The 22,200-nt window shown below is 41.3% G+C and overlaps 1 protein-coding gene across 4 annotated transcripts; it reads left to right on the top strand.

The window, feature by feature from the left end:
* The first annotated feature begins 3,759 nt into the window (after positions 1-3,759).
* Positions 3,760-18,379, top strand: NAP1L1 (nucleosome assembly protein 1 like 1). Of its 4 annotated transcripts, XM_072146758.1 has the most exons (16): positions 3,760-3,920; positions 8,654-8,689; positions 10,170-10,267; positions 10,588-10,690; positions 11,095-11,236; positions 11,318-11,398; positions 11,525-11,653; positions 11,732-11,803; positions 12,052-12,191; positions 13,388-13,533; positions 15,052-15,071; positions 15,439-15,561; positions 15,685-15,717; positions 15,957-16,007; positions 16,208-16,242; positions 17,708-18,379. In XM_072146758.1, exons 2-15 carry the CDS (start codon positions 8,673-8,675, stop codon positions 16,211-16,213), a joined length of 1,161 nt encoding a protein of 386 aa, XP_072002859.1. In that variant the 5' UTR covers positions 3,760-3,920; positions 8,654-8,672; the 3' UTR covers positions 16,214-16,242; positions 17,708-18,379. The 4 variants fall into 4 exon arrangements, with proteins under 4 accessions (XP_072002859.1, XP_072002858.1, XP_072002857.1 ...); XM_072146757.1 differs by lacking the exon at positions 16,208-16,242 and having other exon boundaries at positions 10,170-10,258; XM_072146756.1 differs by lacking the exon at positions 16,208-16,242 and having other exon boundaries at positions 11,528-11,653.
* Positions 18,380-22,200: the final 3,821 nt, after the last annotated feature.

The following is a 22,200-nucleotide window of genomic DNA, read 5'->3' as shown; positions in this document are numbered from 1 at the left end:
ACAAGTAGCAGCAAACAGTGAGTTAGTTACCTAGTGCTGGTCAATGGAGATGGATGCCCGCACTTAAAGGGAACCTGTCACATTTTTCACAAATACAGCTAGAGCCCTAGTAATTATCTAACACCCTTCTTTTGCTAAAAGTTGTTCCCATATATTCAACTTTAGAATTTTACCTGGTATCAAAGGATGTTGATAGTGAGACAAAATGGGTGTGCCTCCTCTGGCTAAATCCAGCAGCTCATCCCCATGCTTTCTCTTCATGCAGCAGTAATATCATGTGACCAGGGTGACATTATTGCAGGTCCTTTATGCTCCTAACATTACAAAACTGTACACCAAGAAAATATCTCATGAAATTACAGCAAATCATATCACATGAAAACACCACCGCCTGCATGAAGACGAGTAGAAGTCCATGCAGGCATACTGTGATTTTTTTATTTGGTCAGTTATGTGGATGGGTGTGGCTGGTGCTCTTGCGATCCACCTCCTGGATCGCAGGCCCACCCGAGCCCCTCTGTACTGCTCCGGTCCCCCGCCGGCTCATTTACCTCTCCATGATCCAGCGCTGACTCCCCGGCTGATAATTAGCGCTTGCCGGCCGCCTGCCCGTTCTATTTAAATTCCACACCCTTCCTTTGTCCCGTGCCACATCTTCATGCCTTGTGCCCTACATAAAGCTGTGTTCCATGCCCTTTGCTGTTATTGTGATTTCCCGTTGTGACCCCGGTTCCGTTCTTGACTACGCTCTTTTTTTCAAGACTGCCCTGCTGTGGGCATTACATTAATAGGGGGGGTATTTAGGTAAAGGGGGCATCTGGGGTGGACATTTCATTAATGGGGGGCATCTGGGGTGGACATTTTATTAAAAGGGGGCATCTATGGTGGACATTCATTAAGGGGGCCATCCTAGGTGGACATTTAATTAAAGGGGGGCATCTGGGATGGCCATTTCATTAAAGGGGGCATATCTATGGTGGTCATTTCATTAAAGGGGGGCATCTGCTGTGAACTAGGGGTAGCTGACTGTGAACTCCGTATGACTGACTGTTTGCTAGGTGGGGTGGGGGGACGACGCTCATTATGGACTGATGTTGGGGCTATCTATATACTGAGTGGGCACATGCTGGGACTGTTTATATACTGAGTGAGCACATGCTGGGACTGTTTATATACTGAGTAGGCACATGCAGGGGCTATCTATATACTGAGTGGGCAAGTGCAGGGGCTATTTATATACAGAATGGGCATGTGAAGGGGATATTTATATACTGAGTGGGTACAGGCACGTGCTAGGGCTATCTATAAAGTGAGTGGGCATGTGCAGGGGCTATCTATACACTCAGGGGCTATCTACACTCACCGGCCACCTTATTAGGTACACCTGTCCAACTGCTCGTTAACACTTAATTTCTAATCAGCCAATCACATGGTGGCAACTCAGTGCATTTAGGCATGTAGACATGGTGAAGACAATCTCCTGCAGTTCAAACCGAGCATCAGTATGGGGAAGAAAGGTGATTTGAGTGCCTTTGAACGTGGCATGGTTGTTGGTGCCAGATAGGCTGGTCTGAGTATTTCAGAAACTGCTGATCTACTGGGATTTTCACGCACAACCATCTCTAGGGTGTACAGAGAATGGTCAGAAAAAGAAAAAACATACAGTGAGCGGCAGTTCTGTGGGCGGAAATGCCTTGTTGATGCCAGAAGTCAGAGGAGAATGGGCAGACTGGTTCGAGCTGATAGAAAGGCAACAGTGACTCAAATCGCCACCCGTTACAACCAAGGTAGGCAGAAGAGCATCTCTGAACGCACAGTACGTCGAACTTTGAGGCAGATGGGCTACAGCAGCAGAAGACCACACCGGGTGCCACTCCTTTCAGCTAAGAACAGAAAACTGAGGCTACAATTTGCACAAGCTCATCGAAATTGGACAGTAGAAGATTGGAAAAACGTTGCCTGGTCTGATGAGTCTCGATTTCTGCTGCATTCGGATGGTAGGGTCAGAATTTGGCATCAACAACATGAAAGCATGGATCCATCCTGCCTTGTATCAATAGTTCAGGCTGGTGATGGTGGTGTCATGGTGTGGGGAATATTTTCTTGGCACTCTTTGGGCCCCTTGGTACCAATTGAGCATCGTTGCAACGCCACAGCCTACCTGAGTATTGTTGCTGACCATGTCCATTCCTTTATGACAATGTACCCAACATCTGATGGCTACTTTCAGCAGGATAATGCGCCATGTCATAAAGCTGGAATCATCTCAGACTGGTTTCTTGAACATGACAATGAGTTCACTGTACTCAAATGGCCTCCACAGTCACCAGATCTCAATCCAATAGAGCATCTTTGGGATGTGGTGGAACGGGAGATTCGCATCATGGATGTGCAGCCGACAAATCTGCGGCAACTGTGTGATGCCATCATGTCAATATGGACCAAAATCTCTGAGGAATGCTTCCAGCACCTTGTTGAATCTATGCCACGAAGAATTGAGGCAGTTCTGAAGGCAAAAGGGGGTCCAACCCGTTACTAGCATGGTGTCCCTAATAAAGTGGCCGGTGAGTGTATATACTGAGTGGGCACATGCAAGGGCTACTTATATACTGAGTGGGCACGTGCAGGAGGTATCTATATACTAAGTGGGCATGTGCAGGAGTTATCTATATACTGAGTGGGCACACGTAGGAGCTATATATATGCTCAGTGGGCACATGCAGTAGGGTCCTGTCATAAGAGTCTAGCTTGTCATGGCTTAAACATAATTTTGTGAAAAAAAAAATTGTGTATACAATGTTATGTATCAATGTGGGAATGGACGCCGGTGTAGGGGAGTGCCCACAAAAATCCAGTTAGGGGCCCCAAAATTCCTAGTGGCGGCCCTGTATATGAACAGCCTCCATTCCTTAGTGCCGGGTTGGGTGACGGGGCTCCATTACACTGCAGGCCCCATAGTGACAGCTATGGCTGCTACCACTGTAGTTACGCCCCTAGTTAGGCCACTAGACACAGCTTAAAGGGGTTGTTCATGTATGTGGCCAGAAGCTGGTCTGAGGATGGCTCTTGTGCACCTGTAGAACGCCAATCTTAAAATTCCCCACCGCTGCAGATGTGCCGATATTCACTAAGAGCCCCAGCCAGTTCCGATCTTTAGACCAGATCTGGTGGAGTTTTCTTTTTTAGTCTCCCTCAATCTGAGCGTTCACACCCCAACATCCCCATAGTGGTGTGTGGGTCAGAGAAAGTCTGAAACTGGTGGGGAGAGGGACATTCATATGAATTTTACGCCAAAGCCATAACGAAGCCCCTCCAATGTGACAGAAATAGCCAAGAGAGTGACCAGGAACGGATCAGAACATTGTCCTGGAGTCAGGATTTAGTTGAATGGTACCACATCTGAGGAAGTAATCAAGAACATTCAATACTGACTGGTTAGCTAGTTACTATGGCTGATTTCACAGCCATACTGCTGTAGCTAGAACTGTCCACTTTACTATGACTCTACAGATAGAAGTGACCCGAGTATTGTAATAACTGGGGTCCCAGCAATCAGCCCCCCACCCAGGGTGTAATGTACAGTACATGCTTTGTGCTGGGATGGTGACAGAGAGTGCTCGGTATGTGCGGCCATATTACTACACCACGCCGGCACACAGGGGGTTACAGCCGCCAGTGACAGCCGGACAGCACACGCCTGGACACGCCCTCCAGAAAGGCGCGCGAACCACGGCGCCCCGCACGTTACCATAGAAACGTAGGGGGGGAGTACGTGCTGACGCCTCCCGTTGTATATGAGCGCGGGCGGCGGGATCTCTGCTCCTCTTATTATTTTGCCGCCATCCTAGAGGGGCGCTCCACCTCCTCCTTCTGTCTGTGACACTGCGCGGCGGCAGCGGACGTTTCGCTCTGTCACTCCGGTAAGACAGCTTGTGGCGGGCTCCTCAGGCGCAGCGGGTGCTGGGGTAGACTGAGGTTGGTCCGGAGCTGCGGCCACATAGCTGCGTGCGTAGTGCTCTTGTTGCCGGATGCATGGGCGCTGTCGGTTGCCGGTTCCGCTAGGCCTCCGTCTGAGGGCGCGCCCGGTGCCGGCACTATAGCCAGGTATAGGGCGGATCCGGTGCCAGGCCAGGCCGTTGGCATCACTAGGCGGCTGTGCAGAGGCTCCTGTCTGGGTGATGTCGCACGCACATAGCGATAACGTGGAGACACCGCAGAGGTTACACGTGTTGCTGGAGGCGGATGCGGTTCTTCCTCATGCAGCGGTGACCATGTAGATGCCCCACCACGTGGTGCCAGCGGCCTTCTCCTCCTGCCTGAGCACGCTGCGGTCCCTCTGCCGGGCAGGCTGCATACTGTACGGCGCTGGCTATTGGGACACATCCGGCCACAAGTTTCATCAGTCATTGTCCCTACCCACCCCACCAGCATCGTGACAGGCTGTGACCAGACATTCCCATGGAGTCCAGGCTCATTGTGATGGATCCCGACTTAACACGATTTTAGCAGACACAAGTCTTCTAGTCTTTGTAAAATGTTCCCCCAAATATTAGCTGACCTAGTTTACCAAGTGTGACATTTTCTCGGGTTCCCTACTCATGATAGAGCTACAAATCTGGCACTTGTCAGGGGGATAGTCTTCCACAGTAAGAGCCTGGTCTTTCACCATTAAATTAGGATGTTTTGCTCCTGGGGACCTGTCTGGTCTCTGTTCATCCAGTCAATCTGGGATAATGTTTAACTCTAGTCCCTGTAACACAACTTAAGATACAGGTTTCTCTTTATTGCTGGGACAGGTGTCAGCATCTCTAAGGACTGGGGTCACAAAGCAGTTCTATATCTGAAGGCAGTTTTTTTTGTTTACTTTAGAAAAGCCACAAATTAGTTTTAAGAAATTCACATTGGAGTTTGTAGGCTTGGGATGCGTTCACACGAGTTGCTTACATTGTATTTTGTAAAGCAATAAAACAGTGGAGATTTGACTAATTACATTGCTGTAAACATTTGCATTTTGTACTTTGATCTTTACATCAATGCTGCATTTACAAAACTTGTTAACTCTGTAATTGGACAATTCTCCTCTTAGCTGTTGTATTGCTTGAGGCCACTTGTGTGTTGTGTTTTTGACCAATTCCAATGGCTTGTGATCGCATGCTGAGGTTACATTGCAAAGGAAATGCTGTGTAACCTCAGCATGTGATCAAGGCTGAAGTGTGACAAAACACAATTTGTATGCAGCCTTAAAAATCTACTTCTGAAGTCCATATTAGTAAATTTTGATCTAAACAATTTTTTTTCTGCTGCAAAATGTGATGGTAACCTCATATTCTGTAGTTCTGTTGGTGGTATTTAACATGCTTTTCCAATAAAGGCAGTCCTTGAGTTTTACATCTTACATTATCAAAATGAGGTTCACCGGCCTATCCACCTACAGGAAGGTAGATGAGAGCATGAAAAAATAAGGGCCTACAACATCTTCCAGTAGACTTGTATCAATTATTTGGTTTAAAGGAGCCATCAGAAGTGTAAGGACAATAGTTGTAGTTGCTCATGGCAACAAGTCAAAACTCGGCTTTAATTTTAGAAACTACCGTGCTACCTTATAAACTTTGTTTTCTGCCAAGCAGGGTGAGATCAAGATTTGATGCAAGAGACTACTCTTCTGCCCTTTATTGACTAATCATAGAAGCCACAACTGGAAATTGGTGTCAATCTCTATTGACTGAAAGCCAAGTTTCTAAACTAAAGTGGATTGTATTACAAAATATTAAATCTTGTTTTCAACCTCATGGGCAAATGTGATGTTTTACAAAACCCTGTAGCAAAAATCTGCATATTGGTGGATCTATAGGTTGAAACTGCACAGCAATGTCCTAAGCCTTTATTGCTCCACTGCATGTGGATGGGATGTAAACACCCAAACGTTGATGTCCATTAGTGTGTTCCTTCCCCACTACATTGGATGCTTTCTGTTAAAATGTTTAGTAGGGTTACCAGGTCTTCTGTCAGAAAAGTGGTATAGAAGCCCTGAAATTATTGCAATTGCTAGTGCAACTAGCAGTTGTGATTATTTCCCCCTTTTATAGCATGGTAGGACCTGGCGTAGAATTGAGTGGACCTGACTGCAGATACTGCCTCTTTATGCATCCGGGTGGGGAGCCTCAGAATCTATAGCCAAGATCAGGATCCTAGAGGGCTCCCATAATCATTATGAATTCATCCTCGGTCATAAATTGTCCGTCGGATCCCATCAAGCTCCCATCCGGACAAGGACCCTACCCATGTTGTTCCCTACACTTGTGCACTGACTTGCCCTATTCACATACCATATGTGCTCCCTGTCACTTCCCTATGTGTTCACCTGTTCTGGTGATTCATCGGGCTGATTGAGACTGCAGAAAGGGAATTTCAACCTCCATATTACGTTGTTAAAAAGCCACTATAGAAGAGAATTGGATCACTGGCCCAGTATGTAACTCAACCAACATTGCTACTACCTGAATGGGAGAACCTTATGGAAGACCTGTGGAGGTGGGGATCTATGGAACCCTGGAAATTATCACATGCAGATTTTTGGACTACTCAAGCATTACTCAACTTGTGGATTGTACCATGGGGTTTGGTTATCTGTAAAGGGTTCCTCCGATAATGGGCATTATGGCACATTTTCAAAATAATCCATGAGTATTGGATATATGTTGGCTCCACCTCCACATTTAATAGTGGTCCTATCCGCAGCCTCTGTTTTGTAGTTGAGCATGCACTGCTCTGTTCACTTCTTTTAACCGACTTAAAAGAAATGTCACCATATACTTCTATCAGCTGTTATGTGATGGTGTGTGAACTTCTAATCTTCTTACATATTTTGATCTGAACAAGGCCTAGCAAACAGCTAGACTTAAAGAGAACCCGTCATGCTAAATAACCCCCCTAATCTAAATATATTTTCATAAACTGCCATTAGAAAGCATTGCCTCTATCCCTTTGTTCCTCTACATGCCTGTATACCTAAGCAATGAGGTCCTAAAGCTGTATGCAAATGACCTGTGAAATGTCCAATGAGTCATTAGCATATTCAAGCTGTCCACCCTATTCGTGAGTGGGAGGTAGCCACACCCCCAGTGCTTGACTGACAGCCTCTACAATGATGTGAGGTATAATGGTGTAATGTTTCCATGTGCTTGCTGCTGGCCACGCCCCCTGCAGCCTTTGTGTGTATAGGAGAGATGCAACAGCTCCAGGCAGCCATGTTACAGCAGAACATGTCAGGTACATGTGTAGCTGATGTCTGTGTCTCTGTGTATTAGGAGGATGCAGCATGTCAGCAGATGCAGCACACACAGGTCTGCTTTACTATACATTACACACAGACCTGAGCAGGGGGAGGGGTAACGGGTGACATCACTGCCTCTGACCATGTGACCACCCTAATTTACATAATAAAGAAATGATGATTTTACAATGATTAATGTATGAAATAACTAGATAAAGGCTGGGATGGGATCCTTGTGAGCTGCTCCAACAGGTAGTAGTGACAGGACTAGTGACACAGACCTGATGACAGGTGTCCTTTAAAACCTAAGTAACCTAATGATTCTGGTCTCTTCACTACTTCTCTCCCCAGCATGTTAGAGGGAAGTGAGACAGCTGATTGCACTTATGCTGCCAAACTTTATTTTTTCAAACTGATTTTAGTTGACTGCGAGCAAGCTGTCTGTCCCCCTAATGTGTAACCTTTCACAGGTAGCCACTTTATATGCATTGGTTGCTGATGAGGCATGACATCTGCAGCTTTTGTCATCAGTACACATGAGCTGCCGACTACTCGCATTATACATGAGACTTGGAGACCAGATTTAAATCTACCACTTCTAAAAAGTAAATGCCTACACATACTTGCCTACTTTTCACCTTAAAATAAATGTACAAAGCAGCCCAGTCGTCATGTGATTATTTCTAGGGACAGCCAGAAAATCACTTTATTTATAATCCACTGCATGCATATTCATGTAGCAGAAGTCTTTGTATAAAGTGCAAGTGGACTGGAGAAGTCATTTAATTCATTATCAGAACTGCCATCTAGCTTCTCTATGGACCTGGAATCTGTTATGAAAGCAAAGCGCTTCTGTAAAGCCCCCATTCATAAACATAAAGGTCTTATCCCAATCTTTGGGCTGCGTTCATACATGTTGCTTTGATTGTGTTTTAAAATGCAATTTAATAGCTCCACCCCATTGACACATTGGCCCATGTTTATTAGTGGGGCACTAATAAGCAGTATGCAACACACTCATGACGACCAGAGCACGGTCCCAAAATGCCATGCTAGACCCAGACTTGCATTTGGAGCTACTATTTGAGGACTAAAAAGTTGCAAAACTGAAAGGGCAACTCATCATATGTATCACAAAGGGGACAAACTTAAGATGCATTGCAATGATTAAGCAGGCCAAGTTAAGGAAACTTGGGGGAAAAAGTGGCAGATGAAAAACTGATACATGTGCCCCATTGACTGTAAAAATATTAAAGTGGATTACCTGCGTTTCAGACAGAACAGATTTGCAAATTAAGTGTGTCCAGCAATACAGCCGATCTTTTAACTTTTGTCTAATGCACTAATCTTCTGAAATGGCTAACTATTTGTTTCTCTCAGGTGTTAGAATCTAAGAAAAATGGCTAACATAGACAAGTGAGTATATAGTAACATTTTCTTGTTTTTGATTCATAGTAATCTTTATATAGTGCTATCATAATTGTAGCACTTTACAAGTCATCCCTAGTTGCTTAGTAACATTGGATCTGGTCTGAAAAATGCACCTGACTAGCAAGTGGTTGATGCTCCATGATGTCCATGTTATTGCTGTCTACACCACCTATTGGGCTACATGTGTCGGACCTGGGCATGCACGTGGCTGGCTTCAGAAGAGTGGAGTGCTCTGAACCCCTCCCCCTGCATAGAAAGCAAGTGACCATGACCTTGTGCCATAGACCTCTATTGTGGCAGTGACCTGTGAACATGTTCATATAACCTTAGTTGACAGACTTTAGCCGTGGTGTATCCTAAGACTTCTTCCCCTGTCTATGATTTAACTTTGCTCACCCGCATGTGTTGACTTGAAATGGGACAATGAACAGTTCATGGACTATTGTCTGTGATCCATGATCGTGAACTAGTTGTAGTGTAGTGCACCATCTAGGAGATGCATTGAACTATTTGTTTTATTAGTTTTCAGAATTTCAGTTCTTGCAAGAGAAAATTCTCAATCAGTTCAGTGTGAATTGTTTTGGGATACATAAGATTTTTTTTATTTTATTACTGTGGGAATGGACATTCCGAGGTGTGTAGTTTTAAATTTGTCGGTCTGTTAAGCCACACCTCTGATAAAGAGTAATACTTGCCAGACCTTGGGGTGCTAATGCTTGACAGAATGGGCTCACACTCTTAAACCTAAATTCCATAGTTGCAATCCATGAAAATAGGGAGTTTCTGATCTGTGACATTTTAACTCAGATGTTACATCAACACAATCATCCTGTTGAAGTTTTAAGGCAGTGGTGGTGAACCGATGGCACAGGTGCCAGAGATGGAGACCTCTCTGTGGGCACACAGCTGTCTCCCAGGCACAGTTTGCCAGACATGGAATCTTCCTGCAGTCTCAGGTAGACCAAGTAGTGCCCTGCTATTTTAAAGTGACCCATCCTGTGCTGCTAGGTCCTGTCTAAAGAGGGAAAAGGTGTGGACAGGGTCGGATTGAGACTCAAAGATTCTGGTAGCAATAAGTATGTTACTACCTAAATTGCCTGTTGGCACTTTGGGAAAAGCTAGTGGTTTTTGGGTCTCATTTTGGGCACTCTATCTCTAAAGGGTTTGCCATCACTGTTTTAGGGTATATAGAAGTCTAGAAGTACCTATACTTGATGTCATGAAGTAAATCGGCCCTGAAATGGAGTTGGCCTATGCATTATTCCATGGATCCTGGCCTAGACGAAGTGGCATTGCTTGCATTCAAGGAAGTTTCTATTGTAAGGCTACAATGTTACTCAATAGTCTCACCAAAATGTCAAGTGTGTTTTGTGGCACGTGCCATAGCTAAAGTAAACTCACAAGTAAGAGTTGATGATGTATGAGATGGGAAATCTGTCAATTAATGAATTTATTGGCTTTTCAGCAAAGACCAGTCAGAATTTGATCAGCAAGAGATGGAAGATGTGGAAGAAATTGAAGAGGAAGAAACGAGTGAGGATGTAAACAGTAAAGGTATTATGAGTGGGTGATCATAAATATTACTTTTGTAAATGAAGAGCATGCTTTGTGTGGGGTTGCCCCCATGTTTTAGAACTTCAGTATTTTTTGTGCTATCTATGGAGTCAAGTCTAGCACCTGGAATTTTTTGGGTAGCATGTTCTTAATGACCTTATTGGACAAGAAATGACTTTGGCCCAAATATTTTTCATGATGCCTTGGTTTTCTTTGTAGTCAATTGTTTATGATTAGCAGCTGTATTTCTAGCATTTGCAATGCAATAAGAAAACTGCCAATCTCTAAAAATCAAAATGTGTTTTTCTTGTTTTAAATTTGTATTTCAGCAAGGCAACTGACTGCGCAAATGATGCAGAACCCTCAGGTTCTAGCTGCCCTACAAGAAAGGTTAGATGACCTTGTAGGTACTCCTACAGGATACATTGAAAGGTAAGGCCATTGAAAGGTGTCTCCAACTGTGGACCACAAAAGGCAGAAGTGGTTTATTACCACTTCTGCCGTTTCCATTCTTCACTGCAAAGTGCTTAATGCCTGCATGGTCCCCTACGTCTGCCAGCAGGACACAGGAACTACTGAGTCCTGCTGGCTTGTCACAAAGCCAAAATAGGGTTACCCAGAGTTAAAATCCAAGAGTTGTGGTCTTATACTTGCCCTGTTAAAGTTTGGTATAAGCGGCCAGTCCCTTTTTAACGTGTCCACAACCTCCTTTGCTTTCATTTGCCCCAGTGCTTTACAACCACTTTGAGAGCAGATTTGTAATCCCACTTTGCAAAATCATGCAATAAGTTACCCGGTCAAAGTAGTATCTGTATTAATTTGACTTCTTTTAATAGTTTACCTAAAATAGTAAAGAGAAGAGTCAATGCACTTAAAAATCTTCAAGTGAAATGTGCACAGATTGAAGCTAAATTTTATGAAGAGGTCCATGCGCTAGAGAGGAAATATGCTGATCTATATCAACCACTCTTTGACAAGGTAATATAAGATTTGCCATAAAAGAATAGTGTGTGTGTGACTATACTTTATTTCTTAAGTTTATATTTGTTCATCCTATAGAGAAGTGAAATTATAAATGCCACTTATGAACCTACAGAAGAGGAATGTGAATGGAAAGTAGATGAAGAGGAGGAAATTTCGGTGGGTATCAAATTTGTAAAAAGGAAATGGTATTTTGGCCTCAATACATCTTTTTCTAAGTTTTAAATGGATAAGAATAGCTTGGCGTTGGGTCTTTAGTTTTGTATCCTATAATCTTTGCACCAGGAGGATATGAAAGAGAAAGCAAAGCTTGAAGAGGAGAAGAAAGATGAGGAAAAGGAAGACCCCAAAGGAATCCCAGAATTTTGGTTAACTGTATTTAAAAATGTTGACCTTCTTAGTGACATGGTTCAGGTATTGTATAACTTAATATTAAATATTCATTTGTAAATTTTAGTTACTTGGTGGTCATTGTTGTCTTTCCCATTTCAGGAGCATGATGAACCAATCCTCAAGCACTTAAAAGACATAAAAGTAAAGTTTTCAGATGCTGGTCAGCCAATGGTACGATTTTATTTTATTTTTTCAAATTTAAGTGCTTAATTGGCTTTTATGTCAAGGATATGTTGTCTCATCCTCTAAGTCATTTGCTTTTTTACCTAATATGTCCAAACTTGGAGTAGAACCTTTAGAAGGCTATGGAGGCTCATGCTTGAAAATACTGAATCGGAATACTGTGGTGTATGGATGATCTTGAATAAAAATGTGAAAGGAACTTCAAAATTTAGTATTATATATTTTTTTTTTCTTAGAGTTTCACGTTAGAATTCCATTTTGAGCCAAATGAGTACTTTACAAATGACGTTTTGACAAAGACTTACAAAATGAGATCAGAACCTGATGAGTCTGACCCATTTTCTTTTGATGGACCTGAAATCATGGGCTGTACAGGGTAAGTAGTGTGTGGGTTTTTTCAGATTCTGTTTGAAATGTTCAACTTCATTTCACTGTGGTTCAGTAGCCTTAAAAGCACATTGTCTGCACCATCTGGCAGGATACAGGACAAATTATAGTTTTGGCAATAGATTGTTGTAGGTACACTTGAGATGACACCTAATATATACCTCAAAGAACGCCACCCAGTGTCTCACTCCTTAGTCAGGTAATGGGATACGTCTCCTAAACAGCCCCCTTTTTCCCACATTATAAACTAGTGTCAGCTCTGGATTACTAAGATAATTGAACAGGGAAAGAGGTTGCCTATACTGGCACATCACCTTGTGACTGCAAGGTTTTGGAGCCTCCCAAGGTCAATTTTTAGTCTGTGTACTGATTCTGTGCATTGCCTTCAGTTGCCTGTTAAGCATATTTCTACAATAATGAATGCATAAGATAACTGTCAGGCAAATTAACCCCCTAAACTAAATATATTTTCATAAACTGCACTTTTCCTAAAAGCATTGCCTCTATACCTTCATTGTCCCTCTACATGCCTTTAAACTTAAGCAATGAGGCCTAAAGCTGTATGCAAACGACCTGAGATGTCCAATGAGTCATCACCATATTCAAGCTGTCCAACTTATTCCTGAGTGGGAGGCATGGCCACACCCCCAGGGCTTAACTGACAGTCTGTATAATGGTGTAAAGGAGCCTCCATGTGCTTCCTGGTGCTCGCACCCCCTGCACCCTGTGTGTGTATAGGAAAGATACAATGGCTCCAGGCAGCCATGTTATAGCAGAACATGTTAGGTACTTGTGTAGCTGATGTTTGTCTTTGTGCTTTATCTGCTGACTTGTTCTCCTCACACACTAGCAATGCTACACTACACACAGACATGAGCAGGGAGAGGGGATGGGTAACAGGGGTGACATCACTGCCTCTGACCATGTGACCAGCCTCATTTACATAGTAAAGAAAAGATGATTTTACAATGATTAATGTATTGACTAGATAAAGGCTGTGATGGATCCCTGTGAGCTGCTCCAACAGCTAGTGGTGACAGAGACCTGATGACAGGTGTCCTTTAATAAATGACCTATAGACCTAGCCTTAACATGGCAGATGTTTTGCTCTTTAAGATTTAATTTACTGCGTGTGGAATTGTAAACTTTCTCCTTTTAAAATAATGATTGGATAAATTTGTACAGGTGTCAGATTGATTGGAAAAAAGGCAAAAATGTTACTTTAAAAACCATAAAGAAGAAACAAAAACACAAGGGCCGTGGTACTGTGAGGACTGTCACAAAAACTGTTCCCAATGACTCATTTTTCAATTTCTTCAGTCCCCCTGAAGGTAAGAGTTCTGCAAGACTTACACTATACTTCGTGAAATTGTTTATGTGGGTTACTGCAAAGGAAATCCAGAGACCTTAATTTAACAGGACTGCTCTTTCCATGGAAATTGACTTGCGTGGATTGGGGTTCTTATAACTTGTTTGTGATTTAGGAACTCCCTTTCACTGCACTCTTGAAACGGGCCTTAGTTTGAACAGTATGCAGGGGGCTTTGGAAGTACCAGCTCTGCTGTGAGCTCATGTTAGGGTAATAACAAGGGTTAGGAGGTAATCAAGATTGTAGTGCTTTTTTTTGAACAAAGGTTGGGGATGGTTGCAGCCTGCATATATGACACAAAAGTTAAAAAGTAGATGCGCAGATAGGCATACCTTTAACTTTTCTGCCATATATATATATGCATTCACACGTGGCATGTTATTGAAACGCATTACAACGGCTCAAAGGAGATTTGCCTGATCACACTGCTGTTAACATGTTTTGTAAATGCCATATAAGTATGCAAATCTCACTTTATCTGCTGTAAGAACCATGAATCCATCTTGAATCTAGGGTCCACATAGCTATATTTTATGGGAAATATCTTCACATAGTTAGATGCATAGTTAAACAAAATTTCTTAATTTTTTTATTCTATGGCTGAATTCAATGTGAATACCTCAATGAGAAGGCCCTCTGCACATAACTGGGTGCAAGAGGGAGGGGTGTCCTCTCCATAGAAAGCTGAGCTGCCCCCATAAAATAACAGAACATGGGACGCGTCTCATATTTTATGTGGCCGGTAAGACACTCGGCTCCTTGACTGTAATTATAAATGCAGCATTAAACTGCCTTTCAGCCTCGGTTGGAAAGTGGAATGGTGTTAAAGGACATCTACCACCAGGATGGAGTGTATGCAAGTGAACCTGAGGGGCTCCAAGCTTCATTAACCCCTATGGAGCCTGGGGTCCCTCGGGCTCATTTGCATACATCCCTCCATCTTGGTGGTAGATGTCAGTATACGATACTTAATGGGTACTCCCATTTAAATAGAATTACCCTTTTTAAGGCCACATGGATCAAAATGTTGACACTTCCATAGCCTTAAATCTTTAAATCTGGCTCATCCCTAGAACATGGCTGAGTGGACCCTGTTTCTGAGATGGATTTATTTTTAATGTAATTGCTTATTGGCGCAATTACAATATTTCTTGTATATTGTGGTGGTTTTGGAAACCATAACCAGTAGTGAAATTGAGATTAGAATATGTTTTTTTTTTTTTTTTTTTTTTTTTTTTTAAGAAAGCTGTAGTATCTGGCCCAGTTGTCTGGATCAGAAATTGAAGGGCTTTCTTTCTGCATAGGGTTATGTGTACAGAAGGGATGCTTCTATTAAGTATAGAGAAAAAATTCTGGGCTATCTTTTCATATTACTGCTCAACAAACTACTGAATGGAGAAGTGAACCTGTTTAATCTTAAGCTTCCTGAAATGTATGAACAAGATTTCTAATAACTATTTATATATTTTTATTTCTTTAGTACCGGAAAATGGAGAGTTGGTAAGTGTTTATAAATTTGGACCATGTGAGTCTAAAGATGACAATACACTACTTTTCCCGCTGTGACCACCTTACAAGACCTTAATGTCACTGCCAGGATGTGGTCAGCTGCAGTGAAGATATGGAAAAATAGGGAAGCGCCAAGGGATGTAGAAAAGGGCAGATTTGAAATCCACCCCGTCCCTCCCCAATTTATTTTCTCCCTTTATTATGCGTTGTAGGGCAAAACCATCAAACATAAGGTACAAAGTTAAACATCACACAATTGATGATAATGTCTAGCTGAGGTTTCCCTTTAGTGTTGGGCTGTCTAGTTACTATGTTCTGTTTTAAGTGTATTTTGGTTAACATGCCATTTTATCTCTAGGATGATGATGCAGAAGCAATTCTCACTGCAGACTTTGAAATAGGACACTTTCTACGTGAGCGTATTATTCCACGATCTGTTCTTTACTTCACTGGTGAAGCTATTGAAGATGATGATGATGATGTAAGTTTAACAGGTCCTTAAATATTCTTCAGGCCTATGTTTTATTTAATGCCAGTGTGAGTGAAACGGTCTACTGTTAAGATTTACTTTTCAGGCTTAACTCTTGTGTTTTTTGCTTTCTAGTATGATGAAGAAGGTGAAGAAGCAGATGATGAGGTAAAGTATCTTGTTGCACCTTTCTCCTGCACTTTTCTGCAGGGGCGTTCAAGATGCAGTTGTTGAAGCCAAAAGTAGGTGTGGATCATGAGTGAGAACATATCATTGAGATATTCACTCTACTCCTGGTTTGGACATCAAAAACTGCATCTGGAAAACTAAATGTATGAGCACGCCCTCAGGCGTTTCTATATAATCTACCTTCTCCAATTGAATGTGTAATTGTAATATTCCTGCAGGAAGGGGAAGAAGAAGCCGATGAAGAAAATGATCCAGACTATGAACCGAAGGTAAGTGGTGCAGCCATTTTATTTTAATGACCCAATTCAGAAACCTCAGTCTGATTTAGAATCTGGTTATTTTACGCACAATTTAATTTCCCTTTCATAATCTGACATTAAAGTATGCATTTGTTTTAAACTAACATGCAAAGACCTGAGTTTTCAGTAACAAATGCATTGCGTCTACCCTTGACCCTTTTCCTTACTAGGTTTAATGGTGCCATAGTAGAAATCTTTATAATGGGTATGTAACACTGGACAGAGTATTTTAATACACTAACGGTCTGTGTGGTTTTGGTTCACCTTTAAACACTGTTGTACTGCACATCTCCACTTTGGCAATATGCACATAAACCTAAAAGTCCAAGTCCATAGCCTAAAACTTAAACTGGATGTTTTGTATATAATATGTATTTTAGGAAAGCTGTTCATGCAATCTTCTTTAGCACAGCTTCTCTCTTTTCATCTTAACCTACAGTCCCTATAATGTCTTAGCTTTGGTGCTTTTGTATGTTTCATACTGCAGCATTACACATGGAGGGATCTATATCCTCTCCTATGCATGTAATAGTCCTTTTACATTTTTAACATTCAGATGCTAAGTTTGTTTTGGACATGGGCTTTTTATTTTGTATTCTATAATGCAAATGCTAAATTACTTGTGATCTAAACTTGCCTCACTTTTCCTGCAATGTATAGAGTTTGAAAATGACATACTTATTAAAGGGGTTGTCTCATGCTGTTGCTTTTAAAGGGAACCTACCACCACAAATCTACCTATAAAGGTAGATCGGGTGGTAGGTCAATAGGACGTGAGAATAGCCTTTTTAAGGGCTAATCCTCACGTCCCTGCACTTTTTGGTAACTTTTATTAAACTAGTATGCAAATTTTGTTACGCGGCTACTGTGGCATGGAGTAGCCGCATCTGAGGTTACACGAGGCGGCTACTCCACGCCCCGGTAGCCTCTTTTGTCCTCCTACTCACTATGTTCGGTGCGCAGCTCCTCGTAGCTGCGCGCCCTCGTCCGGCGATCCTGTCGTCTGCGCATGCGCAGAACAGCAGGACCGCGCCTGCGCGGTTACTGCTCCGGAGCTGCACAAAGGGAGCTTTATTTTTAATGGTTCCTCCCAATTGTCCTAAGCATGGGGAACAAACTGTTATGAACCTAGCTCCAAAATCTGGTCATACAAACTGTTACCTGGATAATATTCTACTTGGGCAGCAGTGTTTCTTGTGCAGACTTGCAGAAGGAAACTGTTAAGAGGCTTGCTATTGGGTTTGTTCTGAGGGAATAATTTGAACACCAGAGGGCGCCATATCAAGGATTATCTGGGGAAAGTTTAAAAAGGATGTCTGTGAGAGAACCTCTTTAATGAACTGCTAATAATTTGTCTGGTTGTATTGCGCTGTATTTGGATTTTGCAAAGGAATCTGTTAGTTTGTGGGAGAGTTTAGAGCTAAAACCAGTGACAAATGGAAGTGTTATCCCTGGTCTCTGATGTGGAAGCAATTCTAGAATGGAATATCATGCCCATTTGATGACACCTTTTATAGAAAGTTTAATCTTGTCCTCTTCATCTCTATGAACAGAACTTATTTATCTGTATACCAGGACAGATTTTCTTCAGATTCAGAGGTGCATATCTATGGTCTCTCAATGAGCAGCTGTATTCAAAGACCTAACATACATATGCTTTCTCTTTACAGAAAGATCAAAACCCAGCTGAGTGCAAGCAGCAATGAAGTGGCATATATGTGGCCTTGAGGATTACCTGCACTGTAATAAGTTAAACAACTCTTAGTTACTTACAGCCTTATGTTTTGTATCTTGGTAGAATAAAGTAAACAATTTTTGTTACAAAAATATATAAAATTTAAACCTCTAAAAATCTGTTTAAATGGTAAGATCTTTGGACCTAGTATTAAGTGTACTTTCCTGCCAAGTATGTAATAGGATGCAGAAATCCCTTTAAAGCATGTTCTTCACTGCTTCATAGTCTTGGTTCTTGTGAAGTCTTTGCCATGTAGATCTCGAAAGTCAATTTGTCACAGCTGCTGTCAGACCATTCTGTTTAGAATAAAAATCCTAAAGAACCAAAGTATTTTCTCAGCCCAGTAGTTCGATCAGGTGTTAAGTAGCTTGCAATAGCTGTGCCTTCATGACTTTGTTCTAGAATTACAGTTATTACCTTGAAAATGGTACATTCAATAACTTATCCTTACCATGAATTTGCTATTGAACCATGTCCATTGATCATATCTGCTTGTTATGCTATGGGTTTTTGTATTTTATGTGATTGTGAACTACAAAGCAATCTGATGGTCAACAGAACAAGGTTGTTACCACTGGGATGTGAATAAAACCTAGTATTTTCAGAAGTGTTTGTACGGAGCTCTTGTTTGTCAACAGATCAACTACTATTGTCGAAAGCTGCATTCACTGTTGGCTATAGTTGTGGGAATAAAAATGAAAAATATGGCAGTCTGGCTTAAAGAATACAACCAGTAATTTGGCAATGCAGAGGGTAGACTCCAAACCTTGCATTATTGGCCAGCTTTGACCTCTTGATAGATCTAGCGCCTTGAATTTTTCACCTCCAGCTAGTGCGATGGCATGACCACTACCTACCCCCTCCACACCCACTGGCGTAAGGAAAATTGTATGCAAGTACCACAGTATGCAAGTTGTTTCTTCACACTGTCTGTGACAGTGGCAGGCTATGCTGGAAATGGCTACAGGAATTCGGTCACAACTTCAGCCAGCAAATTCAGATCCACACCATGGAATTCAACCTCATTGCCAACTGTATCTTTTCAGCTATTATTGCTTTTATCAGTTTGTCAAGAATTAGTGGACATGCAGAAAGTTCCATTCAAAGATCACAATTGAGCTTGTAGAATAAAGACCTATTTAATGCAACTTTTTAGCATTTCACAAATTTTCAATGTAATCCACAACATCCAACTTTCTACTAATGGAACAAGATTTTCTATTGAAAACAAGACTTTACAGTATGCTTTGGCCCACACAGTTGTCAAACCAACAGAAATTTGCTAAGGTACAAAGAGCCATCACTCTTTAAATAAAAACCTTTTAGAAATTTATCAGCCTTGATAATCAAGGAAATCCTAAACGGACAACAGTTTCTATTTTTGGCTCCTTTTTGTTAATGTCAGTGGGGTTCAATAACAACCTGGTCTCAAGCTCCCTACAGAGTAGTCAATATTCACTTCACCAAACTCTATGCCATGTTTAGGGCTATGAGCACATGCCACTTGAAGACAATAAAACTCCCACAATATTAAAACAACTACTAATATCTAAGATGTCTACTGTACTTGGAAGAAATTGTAGAACAAATTTTATGATGGGTTCTCTCTTTTCATCTTTAGGAAATGTTAACATATAGCTGACAAAATTTGACCATTCTAAATTTCACCTCCATTTTGATTTAATGGAGCGGTTAACAATCTTCCTAAAAAAATTTCTGATAGCTTAAGGGGTGCAGATTTGAAATGGGTTGATTTTATATGGGGTGTTTAATGCTAAATATTTAAAATTTCATTCAAAACAGTATTTATCCCCAAAATAGTACATTCAAAAAATATGGAAAAGTGATATTCGATTTGTAATCCACGTGACATCAATAAATTATCCAGAAATTTAAATTATGAAAATGTAAAGTAGACATATAGGAAATGTTATTTCAGCAACCTTATTTAGGTAGTAAATCTAGCTGCCTGAAAATGTGATGACTTTGAATTTCGAAAATTATATTACAAAAAGAAAAAATAATCAGCCAAAATTAACCACTAAAATGAAGAACATGTGAGGAAAAAACAATCGCTTTGATAAATAAGTGTTCAAAAGTTATAAACATATAAAGCGACGCATGTCAGAATACAAAAAATGGGGCTGAGCCTTAATCTATAAACTGGCTATGTCCTTAAGGGTTTAAAACATTCAGCTATTCAATCAGTCTGATTTGGAAACTATTGTGTATGGGACCCAAAAAAACCCTACAGATTACGGTGACCTCACAATGTTTGCTGTAACCACTTGGGTCATGATTTTTCAAAACAAATGGAATCCAGTCTCCAAACGGATGATCTGTAATTAACTTTAAAAATTTGGAGTTTCTGAAGATTCGAGAGTTAAATATATTATTGGCTGTAGCATCCCTAGAAAATTTTCTAAAAGGGGAAATGATTACCGAGGGTTTGTGATGGCAATTGCCACTAAACAAGTGAACAATACATACAAACACAAAGCTTGGGAGAGGCTATTAAATCGGTGTTCTTTTAACATAATGAGATTCATAATAGAGGTCAGGAAAAGGAAACTAGACAACATTAATAAAAACATTGAGGAATATAAAATGAAATTGGAAGCTTTTAACCCATTAACGCTCTGCGCCGTAGCTCTATGGCGCAGAGGTATAAGGGATGTATGAAGAGGGCTCACGGGCTGAGTCCTCTTCATACAGAGGTGGGGGTTTTTGCATTTTGCACAAAACCCCCACCGCTAATAACCGCAGTCGGTGCTTGCACCGATCGCGGCTATTAACCCTCTAAATGCCGCCGGCAAAGTCGACGGCGGCGTTTAAAAGACGGCGGCGCGTGGGCGCCGCAATCTTTTTTTCGATTGCCACGCCCCCGAACGTCATCGGGGGGGAGGCGATCGGTTACCATGGTAGCCTTGGGTCTTCTTTTGACACGAGGCTACATGGTTTATGCAGGTTCGTTACAATGAGCCAGTGGCTCATTGTAATGTATGACCTGCAAAAATGCCATATATTGCAATACTGTAGTATTGCAGTATATGGTAGGAGCGATCTGACCATCTAGGATTAATGTACCCTAGATGGTCTAAAAAATAGTGGGAAAAAAAAGAAAAAAAAAAGTTTAAAAATTAAAAAAAATTAATAAAATATTAAAAGTTCAAATCACCCCCCTTTCCCTAGAACGGATATAAAACATAACAAACAGTAAAAATCACAGACATATTAGGTATCGCCGCGTCCCAAAATGCCCGATCTATCACAATATAAAAACGGTTACGGCCGGCGGTGACCTCCGAGGCGGGAAATGGCGCCCAAATGTCCGAAATGTGACTTTTACACCTTTTTACATAACATAAAAAATGATCAAAATGTCGCACAGACCTCAAAATGGTAGCAATGAAAACGTCGCCTCATTTCGCAAAAAATGACACCTCACACATCTCCGTGCGCCAAAGTATGAAAAAGTTATTAGCGCCAGAAGATGGCAAAAAATTTTTTTCTTTTTTGTACACATTCGTTTAATTTTTGAAAATGTATTAAAACACAATAAAACCTGTATAAATTTGGTATCACCGCGATCGCACCGAACCAAAGAATAAAGTAGGCAGGTTATTTGGAGCGAAGAGTGAAAGTCGTAAAAACTGAGCCCACAAGAACGTCACGTGCGGTTTTTTTTCAATTTTTCCACATTTGGAATTTTTTTTCAGCTTCGCAGTACACGGCATGTTAAAATAAATAACATCACGGGAAAGTAAAATTTGTTACGCACAAAATAAGCCCTCACACAGGTCTGTACACGTAAAAATGAAAAAGTTATGGATTTTTGAAGTTGGAGAGCGAGAAATCAGCCGAAAAACCCTGCGTCCTTAAGGGGTTAAAGGGTCAAATTTAATTTAAGACGGTGGATGTGAACAGCTTCATCCAGTTCGATAGCTGTCACTTTAGACCATGGGTCAATAATATCCCAAGGGATCAAATAAAGAGGGTTAAAAAAAAAATTGTATGGACCAAAGAGAGAGGGGAACAAACGGATATTATTAAAGAAAGATTTAGGGAAAGGGGGTACCAAGAAAATTTGTTTGGGGACAGCGGAAAAAAAATAAAATTAATTCTCTCTTCATCAAGACATATTCCAAGGATGCATCAAAAGTTAGATTTATTTACAAGTATTGGGATATACTGCAAGGAGACCCGGTAATAGGGGAAAAACTTATTGAGAAACAGTTATTTTTCGCAGAGCCCCATGTCTAAGAGGCATGCTTACTACATAAAGAATGAAATGGTAAAATTCAACCCAAACAAAATTAATAAATTTGTGCGTTGTAAAACATGTAAGGCTTGTAAAGAAACAAAACAAGTAAAAATTGTGAATAAGAATTTTATTAAGATTAGACTAAACAACGAAATTGTGAAACA

The sequence above is a fragment of the Engystomops pustulosus genome, chromosome 4, assembly GCF_040894005.1.
Source record: "Engystomops pustulosus chromosome 4, aEngPut4.maternal, whole genome shotgun sequence".
In the NCBI taxonomy this organism is placed as follows: Eukaryota; Metazoa; Chordata; class Amphibia; order Anura; family Leptodactylidae; genus Engystomops; species Engystomops pustulosus.
This window is presented reverse-complemented; position numbering and strand designations above follow the sequence as displayed.

What these genes read in the sequence shown, in the direction of transcription:
- NAP1L1 (XM_072146755.1), top strand. An exon ending in ATCAACCACTCTTTGACAAG is followed by an intron (nt 11,237 to 11,317) that starts GTAATATAAGAT and finishes TTCATCCTATAG; the next exon opens with AGAAGTGAAATTATAAATGC. An exon ending in GAAATCATGGGCTGTACAGG is followed by an intron (nt 12,192 to 13,387) that starts GTAAGTAGTGTG and finishes AAATTTGTACAG; the next exon opens with GTGTCAGATTGATTGGAAAA.